Below are 19,181 nucleotides of genomic sequence, written 5' to 3'. Positions count from 1 at the left end.
CCTGATGCAGACTACTGAGCTCCATGACAATAGTAATCCAACTCCATCTACTGCAGGACAATCTTTTGTTTTGGCACACTAACTTCTTTTTAAGTATGCTCCGTTCTATTCTATGACAGGTGGATACATTTCTGAGCCTTAAGATCATTTTCCAAATCATTAAGAATAGTCAGGTCCATATGTCTGTCCAACTCTATATATGCCACAGTTCTTAAGACTGAAGGTTTTGGATGCTCAAAATGTTCTCATTACCCAGAGAAACAGAGGTCATTTCTCAAAGATGAAGAGAAGAACTCAGGTTCTGGAATTCGTTGTTTCATGTATGTATTACTCAGCAGTAACTCATAAAGTCTCTGGGAAAGAAAGAGTACTTTCATACTAAGTACTTATATACTGCCTAGTATAATGTGACCCTAGACCTTAACCAACTCCCTCAAGTGATACTGTGACTTCTGAGGTTCTCGTGTTGTAGCAGAAATCTTAGAAGCACTGAATCATCTGATCCAAACTTATTGTTGAAAGTAGGGCCTTAGATATTGAGGGCCCTGTGAAGCTGAGCATTCAATATTTCCAGGCAGGGAAATTCCACCACTTCTCTGTAATTTAATCCAGTGTTAATTCTTCACAGCAATGAAGATTTTTTTCCCCTATATTCAGACAGAATTTCCCCTGAAGCAACTTGTACACATTACCTCATGTCATGGTACATCCTCGTTCCATACTGGGGTCTCTTTAATGATTGTATGACTTTTGGTACTGAAGAATCCTCTTCTCTGACATCATCAGCGTACCAAAACACAAGACACAGCACGTGTTCAGGGGTATCTGTAATCTTATTTTTTCAAGGATTCCATGATTAAAAGGTGCTCTTTTTATCAAACTTACTTTAAGAGAATTTGCACAATATACAAAATATTTGGAGGAAAAAAATCAGTGACTAAATTTTAAACAGAGAAATCACCTTAAACTATTTAATAGGGATTTGCAAAAGCATTATACTTTTTAAGCTTCTGAGGGAAATACTACAACAAGAGAATACAATAGATATCAATCTTATTAAGCAAATAATTCTGTGAATAGTTTAACTTTTGATGCATGATTTCCTGTAGATTTGCATCTTTTGACTGACTGGCTTTAGAGCCTATGATGAAACCTTTGTCTGAGGCTTCTCTGCAGTTAGGCCTTTACTGGGTCTTACTTCCACGTAGACTCTCCAGTTAAGATTCAATATCTCATGTAAATGGCCCTTTCCTCTGCTAGGGACACTCACATTATCTGTTTCTATTTCTTTGTTCCCTTATTTTTATGAATTTTGTGGAAATCCAATTATTTATTTGATCTTGGCTCTTTGTGATATTTTGCTGAAACCAACCTGTAGGTTCCAAAGATATCAGTGAGAGGAGCCCATTGTCATGCTAGCCTTATCAGAAGTCAGTTAAAAACTCACAGAACTTCTTTTAAAGCTGAAACTTGAAGACTTTTATAAACCTTGTCAAATTCAGAAATATAAGGATTGCTGGGAGTCATTTAAATGCTATTATTAATAATTAATATTATTATTATTAATATAATTAAATGCCATTATAATTATTAATATTTTACTCTCCATTTAAACAAAACACTAAAGATGAAGTAAAGGGTCACTGTGCAGCTACCTCAGAAACACCACATGATGCCAATTAACATGTGACTAGTTATTAAATCAAGTTTTAACTTAGTCTGTCATACTAAAAACAAGTGTTGTCACCAGGTATTTTTTAAATTTTTTTTAAGCTTTTTTAGAATTCAATATTACAATATCCTCTTTTTAATTCTGATGCTGATTAGTTTTCTTATAATGCAGCAGAGATTGTAAGAAAAAAAAAAAAAGAACAAAAAAGAAAACTAAGATAACTGGCTGACAATTTGACACAAGGGCTGTTCTTTTATTATGCTGCAGACAGGCTCATATTTATTTTTTGTCATACTTTTTTTTTTTTTTATTATTATTATAAAGGGACCCTAGACTTTACAAAAACTTCTTTGTTGCAAAGTTGTTGGTATTAATATTAGCTGAAATTGGTTTAAAAAAAAAAAAATCTGGTTTTCAGTCTGACATCATACAGAATCACACAGAATCACAGATCACACTCGAAATACAAGGTGCCATTTATTTTGGTAAAAATATTTTATTCTCAACTCTGGAGAAAAAAAAATAAAATCTACTTTTATTAAAAAGTATGCTCTGAAAGAGCTTAAGGAACATTTTTGCCTATAGTGTAGATGTGTAGCTCGAGTTTAAAATGAACAAGAATAGTTGTAATCTAATAGTTGTTTAGTAGTTTACTTGAAATGAGTTTGTTGGGGGGTCAGTCTTTTTGCCAGTTTCTACCATCCAATGCAATCAAGCAAACTGAACAAATAGAAGCTACTGCTAGAAGACCTGCTTCACAGTTGAAGGTGAGACAAAAAATATCTGTGCTGCTGCTAACCCAGATGTTACTCCTTCAAAAAAAAAATCAACCTTTGATGTTGTGGATTTGGTCTATTTTATAGCTGACACACTTTAATATTTTTAATTGTGTATCATAGTTTTATCCTATCTGAAAGAAAATGTCTTAAAAGAGAGCCCTGAGGATATTACCAGCTAAGCACTTAGTGTGGCATTAGCACATCTTAATAAGTTGTGGTACCATGGATGTAATATCATAACTGACCACGTGCATATTCCTACTCCACAGCAATGCAATACAATGACTTATTTAAATTTGCTAGTGTAATTGCAAATATTTGTTTGAAAAAGCATAAAAAAGCATAAATTTTTTAATTTATGGAATTATAAAAAAAGCATAATTTTTTAATTTAAATACTATTTTTATTTCACAGATTTTGCTTTAAAAATGTTTTAAAATTTATTTTATGCAGTATTTTTTCTCAAATGAGAAAAAAGTGCGCTGAATTATTCAGAATGAATGAGTGTAAACACACAGTATTTTGTATGCTGCACAAAGCACTCACATGCTCAGTCTCAAACCTGCAAAAATTCATGTGTGTGATTATTTCAATTATTTTAGAAGTCCTTGTCTCTTCAGTTATACAGGAAATTCAGTATACAGGAAATTTTACACAAAATTTTCAATGAATTTTCTGAAGGATTAGGAAAATAAACAAACTTGGCTCATGACAGATAAAAATTTTATTCCAAATCTTTGTTAGGATGCCCTGGTGTCATATATATTTGTAGGGAGAGCTCTATACTTTCAGTAGGTGTGATATTAGTGTATATTGGTACAAAAGGAACACTATGCCCAGTTCCCGCTAGATTTAGCTAGATGGAATTTTAATAGACAAATGTTAGGATTAATGAAAAATTTGAATTTACAGCAGTATACTGGGTCTGGCTAGGATGGAATTCATTTATATCATAGCAGCCTCTATGGTGCTGTGTTCTGGATTTATGACTAAAACAGTGTTGGCAATGTACCAGTATTTTGGCTACTGCTGAGCAGTGTTTGCCCAGCATCCAGGCTTTCTTTTTCCCACTCTCCCCACCTTGTGAGTAGTCCAGAGGTGGCCAAGAAACTGGGAGAGGGCACAGCTGAGACAGCTGACCCAAAATGACCAAAGGGATATTCTGTACATATGACACGCTCAGCAATAAAACTTTTGGGAAAGAAGGAGGAAGGGGGAATATTTGTGATCATGGTGTTTATCTTCCCAAGTAACCATTATGTGTGCTGAAGCCCAGCTTTTCAGAAGTGGCTAACTCACCTACAGGCAGGAAGTAGTGAATGAATACCTTATTCTGCTCTGCTTGCATGTACAACTTGGCTTCATTTGTTAGTGTCTTTATCTAACCCATCTCACTTTTCCTCCTCTGAGTCTCTCCCCCATCCCACTGTGAGAGGAGTGAGCAACTGACTGAGCAGGCGGGTGCTTAGTTGCTGGTCAGGGTCAACCCACCACGAGCAGCAAAGCTGTTAGGTAATTGGATTACAAAAATAGTAACACATTTATAGATAGGAAAACAAACCAAATCACAGTATTAATAATTAGCAAAAAGATGTGTCTATCAATAGGCATTGTTCAGGATTTTCTACAAAATATTTTCGACCATACATGTTTTCTTGAAAAGTATCAACCCACCAAGGCAGAGCTTGGGACTCATACAGCCTATACTGTGTGTATCACGTCCCTGTGTAATCAATAATCAAACAGGTACTGCCTTGAAAAATGAGAACCCGTGTTAGGATACAGCTTCTCAGTGTAAAACACATTCAATTTCCTTGCAGTATGGAAGGGTAAGCATGCTCTAGTGTTTTAATTAGTCCATTCTCCATTAGTTTAACTGGCCAGCTTAGGCAAATCCCTTTAGACCATTAAAAAAACAACTATTAAAAAAATCTTGTTAACACTGCAACCAACTCATTTCATAATGATCTAACTGGATACAAAGATACAATAAGCTACAACATTGGAAAAGCAGATTTCCACATCGCATTATTAAGGCGAAACTCTATGATGGAGTCATGCAGATCAAATATGGTCCATGAAAAATAGCTGAGAAAAATAATTAAATGAACTGCCTTGTATGAAGTAACTCTCCTAAGATAAGCATTACTTTTCTTTTCGTTACTAGTTACTTACAAAGTGCTATTTTGATGCACACACAGTACTGCTATGCAGTTATTATAAATAGTAGGCTTTACCCTCTACTCTTATGAGTGAGAGATGCAAGACAACATATTCTGATTTATTTCACAGTCCATACCAGCAAGATCCTTGAGCTCCTAAATAAGTACTATAATCTCTAGACCTGCTCTGCCTGAGAAGAAACTCTTTTACTCTTTCCCCCTGAACATCCTTAATACCTTTCTAGATTAATTGTGAGGATCTCTCTCTCTTTTTTTTTTTTTTTTCTTTTCCCCCTTCCTTTGGTTTTATATCTCACAAGAGTGAAAGAGAGTGGATATTAATACAGCTGTTGCATTCTTCTCCACCTCACAAATGCCAGCTAAGGACAGGTAAGAGAATCTGTTGGCTTATTTTTACTTCATGTCTTCCTGGAATGAGACACTAGTTGTAGAAAAACAGTCTTAACTCCAGGCCCTGATAGGAGATAAGATGCTGAGCCAGGTTCTTTCCACTTTGATGTTCAATCTGGCTTACCATCTTGTCTTACCAGTTTTAGGGCAATAGTTAATTATTTGTGGGCATGGGAAAAGCTCTTAACTGCTGATTTGAAAAAAAAATGTACATATACAGATATGCATGGGTAGACAAAAAAAATTGATCTGTTCTATTAGAAATGGCTCTCAGGAGGTAAAGAAAAAGATGTGTAAGATGTGTGTAGGTGACGAAGTGTGATAATATGAAAGGCTGCAAGACAGTTGCTTAAGAAACAAGAACAACAAAGGAATAAACTACTGCAGGCATCACCAGAGCTGGAATGACATTGTACTGTGTACTATGTTTCCACGGCAACTAGCCATAGGAAGATGAATGTTTCATATTCACCGTGCTCTGCAGTACATGTCTATAAATCAAACTTGCATAAAAGAGCATAAGATTTCTTCCGTGGGGTGGCTCTGAAAACCGGGTTATTTTCTCATTATTATATAATTACATGAAAGAAAAACGAGACAATTAGGTCATTTTTTCGTATGGAAAGTACCAATACACACAGAAGTACTAATATACCTCTGGTGTGCCATCCTATCAATCTAAGAGTACAGCAGCATAAAATGCAGATCACAAACGCCTTCATTTCTTCCTTGAGATCTGCTTTATGCTTGCCAGCTTTAAAAGCTGTAGGAGACTTTTCTGTCCACTTTTGTATTTGAGGACATTTTTCATCATTTATAAGCTCACTCACATTCACGTGCGATTGGCTGTCAGCTTATTTCTGTTACCACTTCCATTATCACAGCCTGAGGATTTAGCACACAAATACTGACTTTCTCTAAACAAATGTTACAGCTAAGACAAACACTTTCTTAGCAGCCATAATTAATAATGTTGTGTAATTCTAATTCATAATCACATTACTTTTTTTTTTTTTTTAAAAAGAATTCGGATCCTGCTTTAAAAGACATGTTCACTTACACCCAGCAATTTATCACAAATTATTATTGCAAAGGACGTGTCACATTTCATATCCATGTTGCAAAACAGAGAACAACAGCATTATTATATTCTGTGCTACCCATTAAAAAGAGCCCCACCATGAAAGAACAGATCATCACATCATTTACCTCAGAAGGTACTTTTGCAACTCAACAAAGAACGTTGAGTTTTCACGGTACGATGGCATTTCAATCAGGTGCACACCAGGTGCATGATAAGCATTTGAGTGTTTTGTTCAATATAAATGCTGTATTAACACAGAAACAAGAAATATTATACTACTGTAAACCTAAAATTCAGGCAAGGTTAGGGTCAGTTAATAAAATAAACTGAAAATTCAACCACATTTTGTGAAACTTTAGCAACAACTAACTGCAGAATATTACTGACATTTCTAAGAAAACAATACATCAGGAGAAAGAATATCTACATTAAAACTGTTTTATCAGGAAGAGATGAAAATACATTTGGTCATATTCCCGTGGAATTAAAAGTAAAAAATAAAAATGCCCACTTACTATAATCAGAAACAATGCCATTTTTTTTTTCTTTTGTAAAACAGAGCACTTAATACCACCCCATCCTGAATACCACCCCATCCTGAAATGCTATTACCAATTCAATACATCTTTATACATTAATAAAAGAATATGCAGTGTTAAAGTAAAGCAGATGTATTAAGTGTGTATTTCATAGCTCTGTATTCCAGCAAATATAGTGGAGTAACAGATCACAGACTCTGTACTGAGTGTGCAAGGCCTGAGGACTAAAACTTGTCAGACTTGGTCTGAGCTTGCTTGACCTGCCTGAAGCTTTTACTTGATTTATCTCTAACATCAAGTCTTTTAAGAATCAGGTGGCTATGCCTAATTTGTTCTTATGTTTATACAGTATAAACATAGTTTTATAGAGACAGCAGTAACAAGAATTTATTCTATGTAAAATGAAATATTTATGAGTTTAAGATAATGATGTACAGTAGAGAAATACAGACCTGGCTTGATAGCAGAGACCTTCAGAAGTAGGACAGCATATAGAGCAGAAGAATATAGGCCTAGGATGTTAAGATGCAGGGCACAGACTAACACTGGAGGACCAAGACTATAAACAACTCACCAACAGTCAGTTAAAGAAATGCAGACACAGGAGCTATACAAAATCAGCTTTACAGATGAGAAAGAGAGCAAAGAATAAGTATCTAAAGCAGGTAATATGTGCCATATCTCATAAACTCAGATACAACATGGGTTTGCAGACCAATGCAAAAAGAGGAAGGTGTAAATTGAGATTTTTTTCTAATACAGTCTTCTTTTTCGTTTTATTTTTCTGAAAATATTAGATTTCTACTAGTAATTATTCTTTGACTAGATTGCTAAGATTTCAATTTATTAACAATAAATTTTTGCTTTGTGTATCAGGTGCATCTCCTTTTAGCCATAACATGATTTTGAGTGATAGAGTTGCTGTACAGGTAAGATAGGAACAAGTACATTGACTCTTCTGACCAATACCTATGCCCAAAATATTTCCTCTGGCTTTCTTTTCATACAGTTTTAACCGAATTGTACAATTTAGGGCAAAAGTCTTAGTTCTGCTTCCCTACATAATGTTCAAGACACACACCGAGAGTTACAAGAAACATCCAAAAGGGATGTGTATTTTAAAAGAGAATTTAGGACTCCCATTCCAAATTATTGTTCTGAAGAGTTCCATGCAGATATGACCTGTGCAATCCTATGGAAATGTGTATTACACAACACTATTGCACAACTTCTTTCAGGGGTAGCCAAACAAACATGCAAATTTCTGTTTGAAAAAGAAATTTTTCTATGTTTCTTCTTCTGTTTCAAACCTCATCCATAAATATGCAATCACAAGTTGCACTTGCTGGACTGTGTTACTCACTGATTAATATGCTAACATTAGAACTGCTGTTGATTGTGACATGTCTTCTTCTCTAGTTGCATGGTATACTGCAACATTTGTGGTATACTTCTGTTCATTTAATAAATTCATCATGATTATAATTGAAATTCGAAACTGGGAAATTTCATGGAAAACTGCACATAACCTACTTTAACGATGGTCCTCAGCAAGCTACCTGATGCCATGCCTTCAAAAGTGTAGCACATCTTTCAATAGCTGAGTTACTACCAAACAAATCATTCATATCACAAGAAGAAAGTTTTACACTTTGCCATGCAATGTTTTCCAAAACACTTTTGAAATAATGCTAACTTGCAACTGCTGCGGTAAGATCAATTTCTTTTATGATCCACAAATAACTCTCAAACTTTTATCCTTTCACTCCTCAGCCAAATCTTACAAGATACAGATGCACTAGTTTTAACCCTAAATTTTTCAAGAGACAGCTCCTGAATGCAGATTTCCTGATTACAGGAAGAAAATGTAAAAGTAAATAACTTTAGGTTTCTTAAGAAAGTATTCAGGCACCAATTTACTTCCTGTATTTAATGGTATCTATTATTGTATTGTATGTATCATATGTTATTTTTATTTATTCTGTGTTATTTTTATATTAAAATATACTGTATACATTTATAATATTCATTATTAAAGGCATTTACATAGTAATGTGCTGAAGTCTGTTCAGTTGCACAACAAAATCTAATCATTTCAACTTACTGAAACATATATAATAAAAAGACTGCAAGTCAGGAAAAAGGATCTCTCTGTTTTTCTTACCTGAAGGCTTCAGGTATGACGCTTTCAGGTAATTTTGAAGAAACAGAATCGAAGGTTTTCTTGAAGTCTTCAAAAGTTAAAAACCCTCTACCTTTTAAATTAAGATTAGACATGAGAAAAATAATACAAATTAACTTAAAAAAAAAAATACAATTATGTTTGCACGGGAGCTAAACAATTTACATTTCTGAAATGATTATACAGTTTAAGTTATTGTACTTGCAAAAAATATTTTAGGATGGCTACATCATATTGATAAGCAGTCTCAGAAAGATTTTATACTCAGAAAGGATTTTAAAATTCCTTTGTGCCAGCGTAAACCCTGTTCAAAAGTACTACCTACAATATCCACAACTCTCTTATTAAAATTTTTTAATTTTAAAATTAGACATTTTGAATTGAAAATTCAGACTTGTGAAACTTTGAAAATATGTTCTCTCAAATATGCCAAATCATATTTGAAATCTATTATTTTTGACATGCTAGTCACTATGAGCACTGTGTTTCAAAAAAAAAACAAAAAACAAAAAAACAAACAAACAAACAAACAAAAAAAAAAAAACTTCCATAAAAATTTTCCCCTTCAGTTCAATCCTGCTGAAGCTCCTGAAACATATCAGTGATATCAACTGATCGGTCATGTAGGTTATAAATTCACTTCCAGATCCAACTGGAAAATAAAGTACCTCAAACCATGCTATCACAGATGGTGTGCAGCAGATAGCACGACAAACAAAAGCACAGTGCTTGAAACAGTTAAGTCCTTTGAAATAACTCACTAAAAATAACACTTCAAAAGCTACTTTCAGTTCACAGCAAAAAGCTGCAGTGAATGCTCATATGATCATCCCAACATCTGATCTGCCATATGTTTCACTTTCACTTGTTTCAAGGGCCATAGTCCTATCTCAGGTCAGGAAGAAACCAGGAAAGGATCATCTCAATATCTATTTGCTCAGAGGCTTTTTTCCTTTTTTCAGTTTGGTGATGGGAAATCCTCTTTGCTGTCTAACAGGAACAAAGAAAAATCACCACATCTACTTCACAAAAAGAACTAGAGGAAATTCATGTTGCTTTGGTTTCCCTTCCTTGATCTATTGGGAGAAGTGAAAAAGATCTACAGCCATCACCAAGGATAGAAATGTCTAAAATATGTGGCGTAAATATATGAGGGCAACATATATGAGAGTAACAGAGAAATAACAAGAGGTAGTAACAGCAGGTAGGGAGGGTAAGTGGCTGGAGGTTTCTTTCAACAGCTGGAGGATCTCTGTACAACATAAAAGCCAGAGCTACTAACTAGAATGTTGTAGCCTACTGACCCTGAGTGGTTTTTTTAATAGTAATATCACCATCTTTGTTACTGTGATACTTTTTCCACTTCACGTGGCAACATCCATGACACCTCATCTTAATCTCTTCTTCTTTCCTTCAGATGTTTTGTTTTGCTTTATTATTTTAGAATTAACACTCAAAATGTTTCAAAGAAGAAACTTACTTTGCACATCAAAAGCTGTGAATATTTGCCATGTTTCACTGTTGTATAGTTGTGCAGCTTTCCTTGCACTCATGAGATCTAAAAACTTTTCAAATAATATACCTAGAAAAATGGAAATATCTCCTTGAAAAATGTCAGTTTTATTTTTCTCCTTTAAAATATGTATTACTATTGTCTAATAATTAAAATTCATTTTAACAACAAAAATAAATACAATATAAAAATGGAAATAAAAGTCTTCAAAGTTGGCTCATGCAAACACTTCAATGACTTTTAAAATTTCTCATGTATTTTCTGTATTTGACTAGAATGCATCTGTTTATGTCTACTAAGTTCTTGTAATGTCATCTCATCTTTCCTTGAACTGGAAAGAAACATGGACTTTTCTCAGTCCAAACCACTTGCATGCCATGGATAAAGTTCCATAGATGCTGCATAAACAATGTATCTGGCATCATTCCCAGCACTGAGAGAACTCTGAAATAATCAGATATAGATTCCTATGAGAGTCACACTAAAATTGAGCGTAAACATGGATTGTTTATTCCTCCTGTGTACTATATTGAAGTCTTTACTTGTACATTTGTCTTACCCTTTTAATGAATGAAAACTGAAAGAAATTTAAAAAGCAAAGCTACTTTGCAAGTACTGTTTGAATTGACCATTTGTTCTAAAATTGAACTAAAGCATAAAATACAGAAACAAAATGCTGCCCCCCAAACTTTAGGCCTTCTTATGAAATACGCAGATATGTATATATAAAAATTTCTGCAAATACATTTTTTGGGAAACAAAACAACACTTCAGCTCAAAATTCAAACAGTCTAATATTTTTCTTATACCCTTCTAATATATGCTTTATGCTCATTTTTAACTATTAAATTTTAATAAGAAGGTGACATGACTGTGTTCTGCAGGATTTTTTAATTATTTTTTTTTTTTAATCTAATAACATAACAAAAGCTCTGCACTTCTCTTTCTTTTGATTCATTCAGATTCTATTCTTTCTGCAGTGCCTCAAAAGCACAGCTCCTTCAGCTCCACCTGCCGTCTCAATTCAAATCTTAGACTCCAAGCCTGTAGCTTTCTGGTGTTTCTTCCCTTATTTCTTCTTGAAAATTCCTACATTAAGAACTATTATAGTCTCAGTTTCCAGGATTACAAAGACATGCTGATTTCAACTGCTAGGCTCTGTACATGCACAATTTCTTTAATAACAGAGGTTGCCTAAACATACTGAACTTGCCTGCATGAACAGCTTTCCATTCAATTGGATAACTATGGAAGTGAAACCATAAAAAGCAATATGAGATTTCCATCCATTTATTTTTTTTTTCTCTTTCAGAGTAACATACAAGCCCAGAAAATTATAGTATACAATTTTCCTTTTATAGAATGACTCCTATTATAGAGTGCCGCCTATTCATTGATCTTGAGAGTTGGCAATTTATGTGCTACTATAGCAGGCTGTAAAGCTATCTCAAACCCACAAAAAGGTCACGTTAACGGAATATTCAAACCATTTAGACATTGACAAATCCATGGTCTATCTTTATGTATTCATTCACTTATTTTGGTTCAGGCATTCATGTGTGGGTTTTATCTTGAAAAAATCCAAGTTAAGCCTTTATTATCTATTTTTGCTTAAACTAAAAATTTGAAAGTAAGGGTGAGATTTAACGAACATGGGTTTTGGCATCAATACAAAACACAGAGACAGAGCTCTCACACCACCCTTCAAATGTATCGATACAAATTCTTGTGGGCCATGTGGTAAATCGGATGAGGGGACTTCTTGATGAAAGCAACCATTTTTCCACAACTTTTATTTTTTACAAGAATCTGTACAATCTCTAAAATCTCTACAATTTGCCACATGGCCCCACTGATAAGGTTGAGGACCAGGAAAATAAAAAAAAAGCAGAACTATATGAATGGGGATGTTGTTACAGAAAGAAACACTTATTGAACTGTGCTGTAAGACTTATTTATTTGCCCAGGTGAACAGTGGAACAGTATCAAAAGAAAAGATTTTTTTTTTTAAATGAAAATCTTTTTCATTACTTACCAACTCAAACACCAATATTTTAATTGTTTTTCTCTCTCACTGATCTATATAATATTAAGAAATGCTACTTTGAGAAGCAAATGAATTCCAAGTTAAATTTAACACATAAGCACTGAAAATATTCTAAAACTAAATTAAATCCTATAATCCTCTTTAATAGCTATGGTCAGCTCATTTATCATTAATCTACCTCATTTTTTTCAAAACTCTAGGGAGCAAGCATCAGATTTTTATTTTATTTTTTAAAATTTATGAATGAAAAATGAGTGGAGATCATTGACAGATTAGTGTTCTTATATTACCTGAATTTTCTGGTTTCACAGAAGACATTACTGCATCCACCTCCACCTAGTACAGAGAAGATATAACACAGTGGTTTTCTACAGAAGTGATAAATCTGAATGATTCCTGTATGATTTCCATTTTATATGAACAATATGTGACTTCACTAAATGCTGATTTCATAGTAATACATATTATGTTATCATCTATGCCATTTAAGAAAAGATTTAAAGCTAAGATTTTAAAGCTAAATAACCTGATGAAAACAATCAGACTGACTTTTCAGAACTATATTAGGAACTGACTGAGAGATTACTTGCAAATCTTTGAACAATTTAAGGAACAAAAAGGGAGTGTATATCTAAAAAGGCACAGACCTCCACTTTGGGCTGTATTTATACTGCTTTTTAGCATGACTGTTTTCACAAATCCAAGCTCTTGCATCTATGCTGTTAGAATACCAGCTTGCACATACTTGCAGCAGTGAAACATTTCAATGGGAGTAGACGAGGCTTTGGCAGCTAAGTACAGTCCATTCTGGAGAACGGACAAGCCAAGCATGCTGTGACCAGTTAACCTAAGCCTATAGTCCATTTGGCCTGCAATACTTTTCACAGCCTGTGTTGGGCAAATAGACATGGGAGTCCTTTTCAGAAAGCTTTAATAAGATGTGCCAGAAGAGCAGCTGGAGTTAGTGAGCAGCCCTGAGCTCAGATTGCCTTTCTGTACTCTGGATGCCAAGGTGTCCTGCTGTTGGCTTCTTGATCAGTAGCAGATGCTGAGCTACAGGTGTCCTGATGTGAAGGTATGGAGTTCAGTCAGGGAAAACACTGGGTGTTTTTTTGGACACTGGACACCCAGGCACAGTGTTGAGCTCTTTTATTTAGATCTGAATGTAACATGTAGTACAGTGAGTGAAACTTCAGCTTGGAAAACAAAATGCTTTCATGGCTACTATTCCTGCAGTGCCCTCTTTTCATCTGAAACAATGTCTGAATGTGCAGTTAGCTAGCTGAATGGGTGTTGAAACATGGCACACCTTAGATCAATTAAAATATTCTGTGGGAAAAAGGGATGACTTAACCAAGCATTCAGAGATAAAAAAAAAAAAAAAAAAAAAAGTATTTTGTCACCCAAGCATGACCCCAAAATGCTACTAGTTACCAGAAATGATTATTCCTATGTGCTGATAAATATATCAAATGTACATCTAGTATCAATCAAAAAATCAGGCTCACCTCTTTCCATTTTCGTATATTCCTAGTTACCTGTCTCAGAAGGCTTAATTTTAACAGTAGACAGCTCAGAATCTCTTTGAATAAGCACACAATTACAGTATTTTATAAAAAAAAAAATAAAAAAAAAAATAGAATTTTGTTAAATTACAATGAATGATTTTGAAAAAGCATGTGAAGTATGAATGTGGTTCTTATTTTTAGGTCCTACTTCCTCCAGTAAGGAGTTCATTGCTGACATCTTGTGGGTAACATTAGAATAACTTTTAATTTGTAGAATAAATGAAAACATGACCAAAAGAGATAAAGAAACAATTTACTATAAATGTGGTTGATTGATTGCAGTTAGTGATGCTAAATAAATGCCATTTCTACTGAAAAGAATTATGTTAGTATGCAATGTAGTTGAATGAACAGTTTTGCCTCAACAAGTAACATGCGCACACCATTCCCTATCTCTTGGAAAAGCTGTTGGAAGTGCTCTACTTGTCCGGGCTATTCTTTACGACTTCTAAAGAAATATAAGGGCTATTATTTAGTCCTAGATTTCAATAATTTCGACAACAAGGTAAAATGCACAATAATATTCTCAAGAACTAGACACTAACAATTAATTTTTAGGGCCATGACCTCCATTTGGTTCGTATCTGGTGCACAGAAAAAGTTGTTTCTCATAACTTTATTAAAAACAACCAAAATGCCAAAGGGAGTACTCACAATGCACAGCCATCAGCAAAAAGCATGGCACAGCCATGAACCATAGTTAACCATAGTTAGTGAAAGGCACAAAGAGAAGTACCTGTCTACCCGGAGCTTTTAGTATTTTACATTAATCAGTCACTGGATAAAAAGCAACAGTTGCTGGAACCGTGACCACTTAAGGAGCTAGCAAAACCACTAGAGGACAGAATCACACCTGGAACAAGTGTTTTTAATTAATTTTTGTGCAGCTGCACAGACAGAATAGTCTACAGCCAGGTGGTCATGACACTGTCTAGAGACATAGCAGGTGTAACTTGGCACCTTTACAAGAAGAAATAACTAAACCTGCACCTCATTTCTGCCTGGGAGTCTTCTACTTATATTCTCTTCCCGTAAAGGAGCCATCAGTGACTTACACACAAACTCCTCTTGTTTGAATGCCTTAATCAAGCTTTGAGTACTCCTGTTATATTCAGAGAATATAACAGAAAAACAGCTAATTCTAACACAAATGTAAGAACAGACAGTGAAAGACTGATAAGGGGAATCTGAGCATTTTCAGATTCAGAATCCAATAGTTAAATCTCACTTTAAAAGCCTAAATTATTTTTAGATCTGACCCTAGCTCTGTGGGAAAATATTTACTCATAGTTGAAATGTATCAGAGATGATTGCTTTCACAGTTAAATAAAACATTTCTATGCTTTTTACATTAAATAATCATATACAAAACTTTATCTATGACCTTGTTAGGCTATTGTCTGAAAATATGTGAAGAAAAAATAAATACATAATCATTCACAAGTAACCCCCTGAATATTGCTGAAACTGCAGAAGAAAGATGAATCATAGTTTCTATGCTAAATATATATGATAACATACAGGTCAAGCTTGTATTGTCATGGCATGAGAAAGACAAAGTTTTTGACATACATGTATTTATTTCTTGTATGTGTTCTTTATATTCTTTCTGAGATCACTTACAGTACTAGAGTAAAAATGTAATTTCCTGAACTGCATTAAGTCACACAATTTATCACGTACCTTCCTATGAGTACGGAGTACCCAATACATGATTCCTCTCAATAAACCTTTCTTTTGTTAAGATTTTCATACAGAGGAAGATATATATTAGAGAAGTCATGATTAAACACGTCCCACTTTCACTTGAATCCAGAAATAGGTGTTTTTGAGAATACCAGTTTATTATTAAGATACACACATCTTCACACCTAGTTAAACCACTGAGTAAAGAAATGGAGCATACTACTAATAAAACACAATAGTTTTGACTTAATCTCTTAAGCAATAAATACAACGCATCCCTCTGCTCATCACAGTCTATAGGATACCTTCTCAGCAGGAAAGTACTTCATTATTTTCTTTTGAAATAAATATCCCCAGATAACAAAATCACTTTAAAAAAACTATAGGTGTTCCTGTTTACCACAATTAAATTGTACAGACCCTTCAGAAAACAGCGTTCTCAGTAGCAAGACGTCTATATATGCTGGATCTCACATAGACCGGATCTTCAAAACATAAAAGTAAAAAATATATATATACACACCTTTGAGGGCTTGTAACTAAACAACAGCACTACTGCAACTTTAAATTCCTCTCTGCTTAAATAGCCTTTGTTATCTTCACCACACACTTCAAACACCTGCAGAAAGAAATTGATTTGGGTTAAAAACCAATAAACATGACCAAAATTTTTTACTTAGAGTGACTGTTATGGGAAAAATAAAATAGTTCACTTAGTTCACTAGCTGAATGAACTATGTGTTAAAAAAAAAAAAAAAAAAAGTGAAGATTAGTCCCATCTCTGTCAGAACTCTGTTATGGTAGCTGAAGGACTACACCTAGTCAATTTACTTTTAAATTTTTGTTGAAATACATTTTCCTTATTTTTTATGTGCTTAATAAAAGCCTTTTTGTAAACTTAGAAGATATCAGTACGGACTTCTAGAAACCAAATCATGTTAATTTTGTTTCAGTAGGATGTTTACTCTTGAAATATGCAGGCATGCTTGATTTCTCACTGAAGTTCCTGTATAGACAGGAAATGTAGGACTGAGAGACTGGAAAGCAAGTGTAGTTAGGAGCCATCAAATTTTCTAAAGAACTTTTAGAAAAAAATACTGTTTCCATAATCTATGCTTAGAAAAGAGATTAAGCACAAAACGTGTAGAAATGGGCATTTTTCCTAAGAGTTTTTCCCTCAGAAGAGCTTCAGCCAGGGTTAATAATAAATCATTAGATCTTCTGGTACCGGAGGATACACCCATAAGTTGTCTGGGGAAGCAATGCCACATGCAATATTACCTCTGAAGCCTGTAGAAAAGTTTTAGTAAAATTACCTAAACGAGTTGAAACTTCGCTACTATTTTTCGAATAAAATAAATGAGAGCCAAACGCGGGGACGGTTCAGTCCGCTGGGCGGAGCACGCTTTGATGTAGCCCAGGCTGTCCCTGATTACTGTTACACCTGCTTTCCTCCCACTCCCTCCTTGAAGTCGACATGCAGTTATCTCATTAGCAGGGCACTTCAGCTGCAGTAATTAACACCGAGCTGAACGAGCGATTATGCAAATCCCGCACCTGCCCTGAGCCGGCACGGAGCTCAAGTGACGATTTATGAGGTTAATTCGGCCGGCTGGGACGTGCCCAGTTTGTAGGGTGGGCAGCACCAGGGGGCCATGGCAGAGATGGAAAGGGTCCTCGGGGCCTCCCGGTGGGACTGACAAGAGGCATAGGACTGAGCTGGGGCTGGGTTTCTTCTTCCTCCTCCTCCTTCATCTCCTCCTTCTCTCAGGCCCAGGCGCTAGGGCCCGGGGGAAGCCGCCGCGCTGCCGGAACGGGAAGGGGCGGGCGGCAGCTGTGGGGCGCCGCGGTCGGTGCCGGGGTGAGCGAGGCTGTGGGGGTCCGTGAGGGTCTGTGTGGTGCGGGGACGTCTCCTCCAGCATCCTAAATGCGTGCCTGGGGGCGCCCTTATCCCGGCCCCTTTTCCACGTGTGGGTTTCCCCCTTCGCTGCCTGCTTGGCAGCTGCTGCTGTGCCCGCCTTCCTTTGTGTCCCGGGGAGCGGGGCAAGCAAGCCAGGTGCGAGGTTAGGAACTGTGCGAGCTTTCTGCCAAATAAAAACAAAACAAAGGTCGTGGTAACAGGCCGGTGGAGTCTAGGAAGGGAAGCAGCCTTGAGCACAGCAAAAACGCGCGATTTCTGTTTATTTCTAATTCCTAGGACCATGCTTCAGGAAGGCGCGCACGGCAAATGGACGGTGTCGAGCAGCGATGAGAGCACTGAGGAGAACTCGGACGGCGAGAAGCCCTCCACGTCTGCGCTGCTCAGCGCCGCACCGGGCAAAGCCAGCGGGCCCCAGTACCCCTGCTCCGAAGCCAGGAAGGCTGCTCACAAGAGAAAAGCTTCTCCGGTGAAGTTCAGCGATAAAAGTCTCGCTCCAGAAACGCCTCCCGCAGAGAAACAGAGAGCGACCCAGGAAGGCTTGGGCTGGTGTCTTTCCAGTAGTGATGAAGAGCCCGAAGACCGAGAAAAGAGTGCCCCCCAAAAAAGGCTGAAAGAAGAAAAGGGTGATGTGCCTGAAGAGCTGCCTCCAAATCATATCAAAGACGAGCACTCAGGGAATCATAAAGCGGAGGACTATAACGAAGCACCCAGTGAAGCCCAGGATACCTGGGATTTGCTGAACGGAGGGAACCCGTTCAGGTTTTTTCTCACTAAAGTCACGGGAATTGAGCAGAGCTATAACTCTGGAGCCTTGCACATAAAAGGTGAGCAAGTGACTCTTGTGGAAGTGGGCTTTTGGGGGTGCTTGTGTGCATGAGAACAGTTCCTTATAGCCTGTGGGTATTTTTAAATGCCCAAATCCCTTGGTGTAACTGAGGCTTGATACTCTGAATGTGAATGTTGCAGGAATGGGCTGTTACCTGCCTTTGTGCTTGTATTCATGCTACGGAGTGGTTTGGACCTACTAATTCACTGTTACTTGATACAGTAGAAGGTACCACTAGTGGGTTTTTATGGCTAGGGTTCACATTTCAGTGCAGCTGGAAATGAGCATAAGTCAAAATAGAGCAGTCTTCAGTGATGTGATACTGATGCTTTATGCTGTGTAACTAAAATTAGTTATATAGCTGATATAAGGGGGGAAAAAGCAATGTGCACCTGCAATCATCTCCTTATTCTGAAAAATCTCTTAGGTCACCAGGCTGAAACAAAAGCAATCTTTACAGGGGGGTTTTGCACAGAGATATTAAAACAGGTTAGGAAAGTTCTGTAGTTCCTCATGTGGCTCTTTAATCATTTGTTCGCATACAACTAGACTGTAGCTGTGCCTCAACCTTACACACCCCCTTGGAGCATCAGTTATTACTGAATGCAGGCTGGTGTCTGAGACCTCGATTGCATTACTGCTGTACATCTTTACCTACCTCATGAACACGTTGTGGCTTTTGGCCAGTCTTAAGAGTAGTTTTCTTGTTAGGTGGTTCCTTGAGCTGGTGCAGAGGCTGTTTTTTGTTTTTTTTAGTTTAACCTGTAAAAACATTTCTATGGAGATGGATT

General features: G+C 36.2%; 2 protein-coding genes across 3 annotated transcripts in view; one reads left to right on the top strand and one right to left on the bottom strand.

Moving 5' to 3' along the window:
- Positions 1 to 802: 802 nt before the first annotated feature.
- Positions 803 to 17,398, bottom strand: EFCAB11 (EF-hand calcium binding domain 11). Its single transcript, XM_032187891.1, has 8 exons — positions 17,345 to 17,398; positions 16,167 to 16,262; positions 12,680 to 12,725; positions 10,310 to 10,411; positions 8,812 to 8,902; positions 7,100 to 7,159; positions 6,234 to 6,352; positions 803 to 832 (listed from the first exon to the last, which is right to left on the bottom strand). Exons 1-7 carry the CDS (start codon positions 17,396 to 17,398, stop codon positions 6,298 to 6,300), a joined length of 504 nt encoding a protein of 167 aa, XP_032043782.1. The 3' UTR covers positions 803 to 832; positions 6,234 to 6,297.
- A 91-nt stretch (positions 17,399 to 17,489) lies between these two features.
- The window catches only part of TDP1 (tyrosyl-DNA phosphodiesterase 1), a 42,214-nt gene continuing 40,522 nt past the window's right edge, over positions 17,490 to 19,181 (top strand). Inside the window, exons 1-2 of one of the 2 annotated variants that reach the window (XM_032189076.1) lie at positions 17,490 to 17,504; positions 17,841 to 18,388. In XM_032189076.1, the coding sequence (XP_032044967.1) occupies positions 17,845 to 18,388 (544 nt within the window). In that variant the 5' untranslated portion in view covers positions 17,490 to 17,504; positions 17,841 to 17,844. Of the gene's footprint in view, positions 17,505 to 17,666; positions 17,700 to 17,840; positions 18,389 to 19,181 lie in introns of those variants that run through there. The other variant, XM_032189075.1, reaches the window with a different exon arrangement.

The sequence above is a fragment of the Aythya fuligula genome, chromosome 5 (genome assembly GCF_009819795.1).
Source record: "Aythya fuligula isolate bAytFul2 chromosome 5, bAytFul2.pri, whole genome shotgun sequence".
In the NCBI taxonomy this organism is placed as follows: domain Eukaryota; kingdom Metazoa; phylum Chordata; class Aves; order Anseriformes; family Anatidae; genus Aythya; species Aythya fuligula.
Note: the sequence above shows the minus strand (reverse complement) of the source record. Positions and strands in the feature narration are given on the sequence as shown.

Coding starts and splice junctions, on each gene's coding strand:
- EFCAB11 (XM_032187891.1), bottom strand. CDS start 17,398: ATGAAGGAGGAGGAGGAAGAAGAAACCCAGCCCCAGCTCAGTCCTATG. Junction 12,726..16,166: donor TTAGTTACAAGCCCTCAAAG/GTGTGTATATAT, acceptor TCTCTGTACTAG/GTGGAGGTGGATGCAGTAAT. Junction 7,160..8,811: donor GTCATACCTGAAGCCTTCAG/GTAAGAAAAACA, acceptor TTAACATCCTAG/GCCTATATTCTTCTGCTCTA.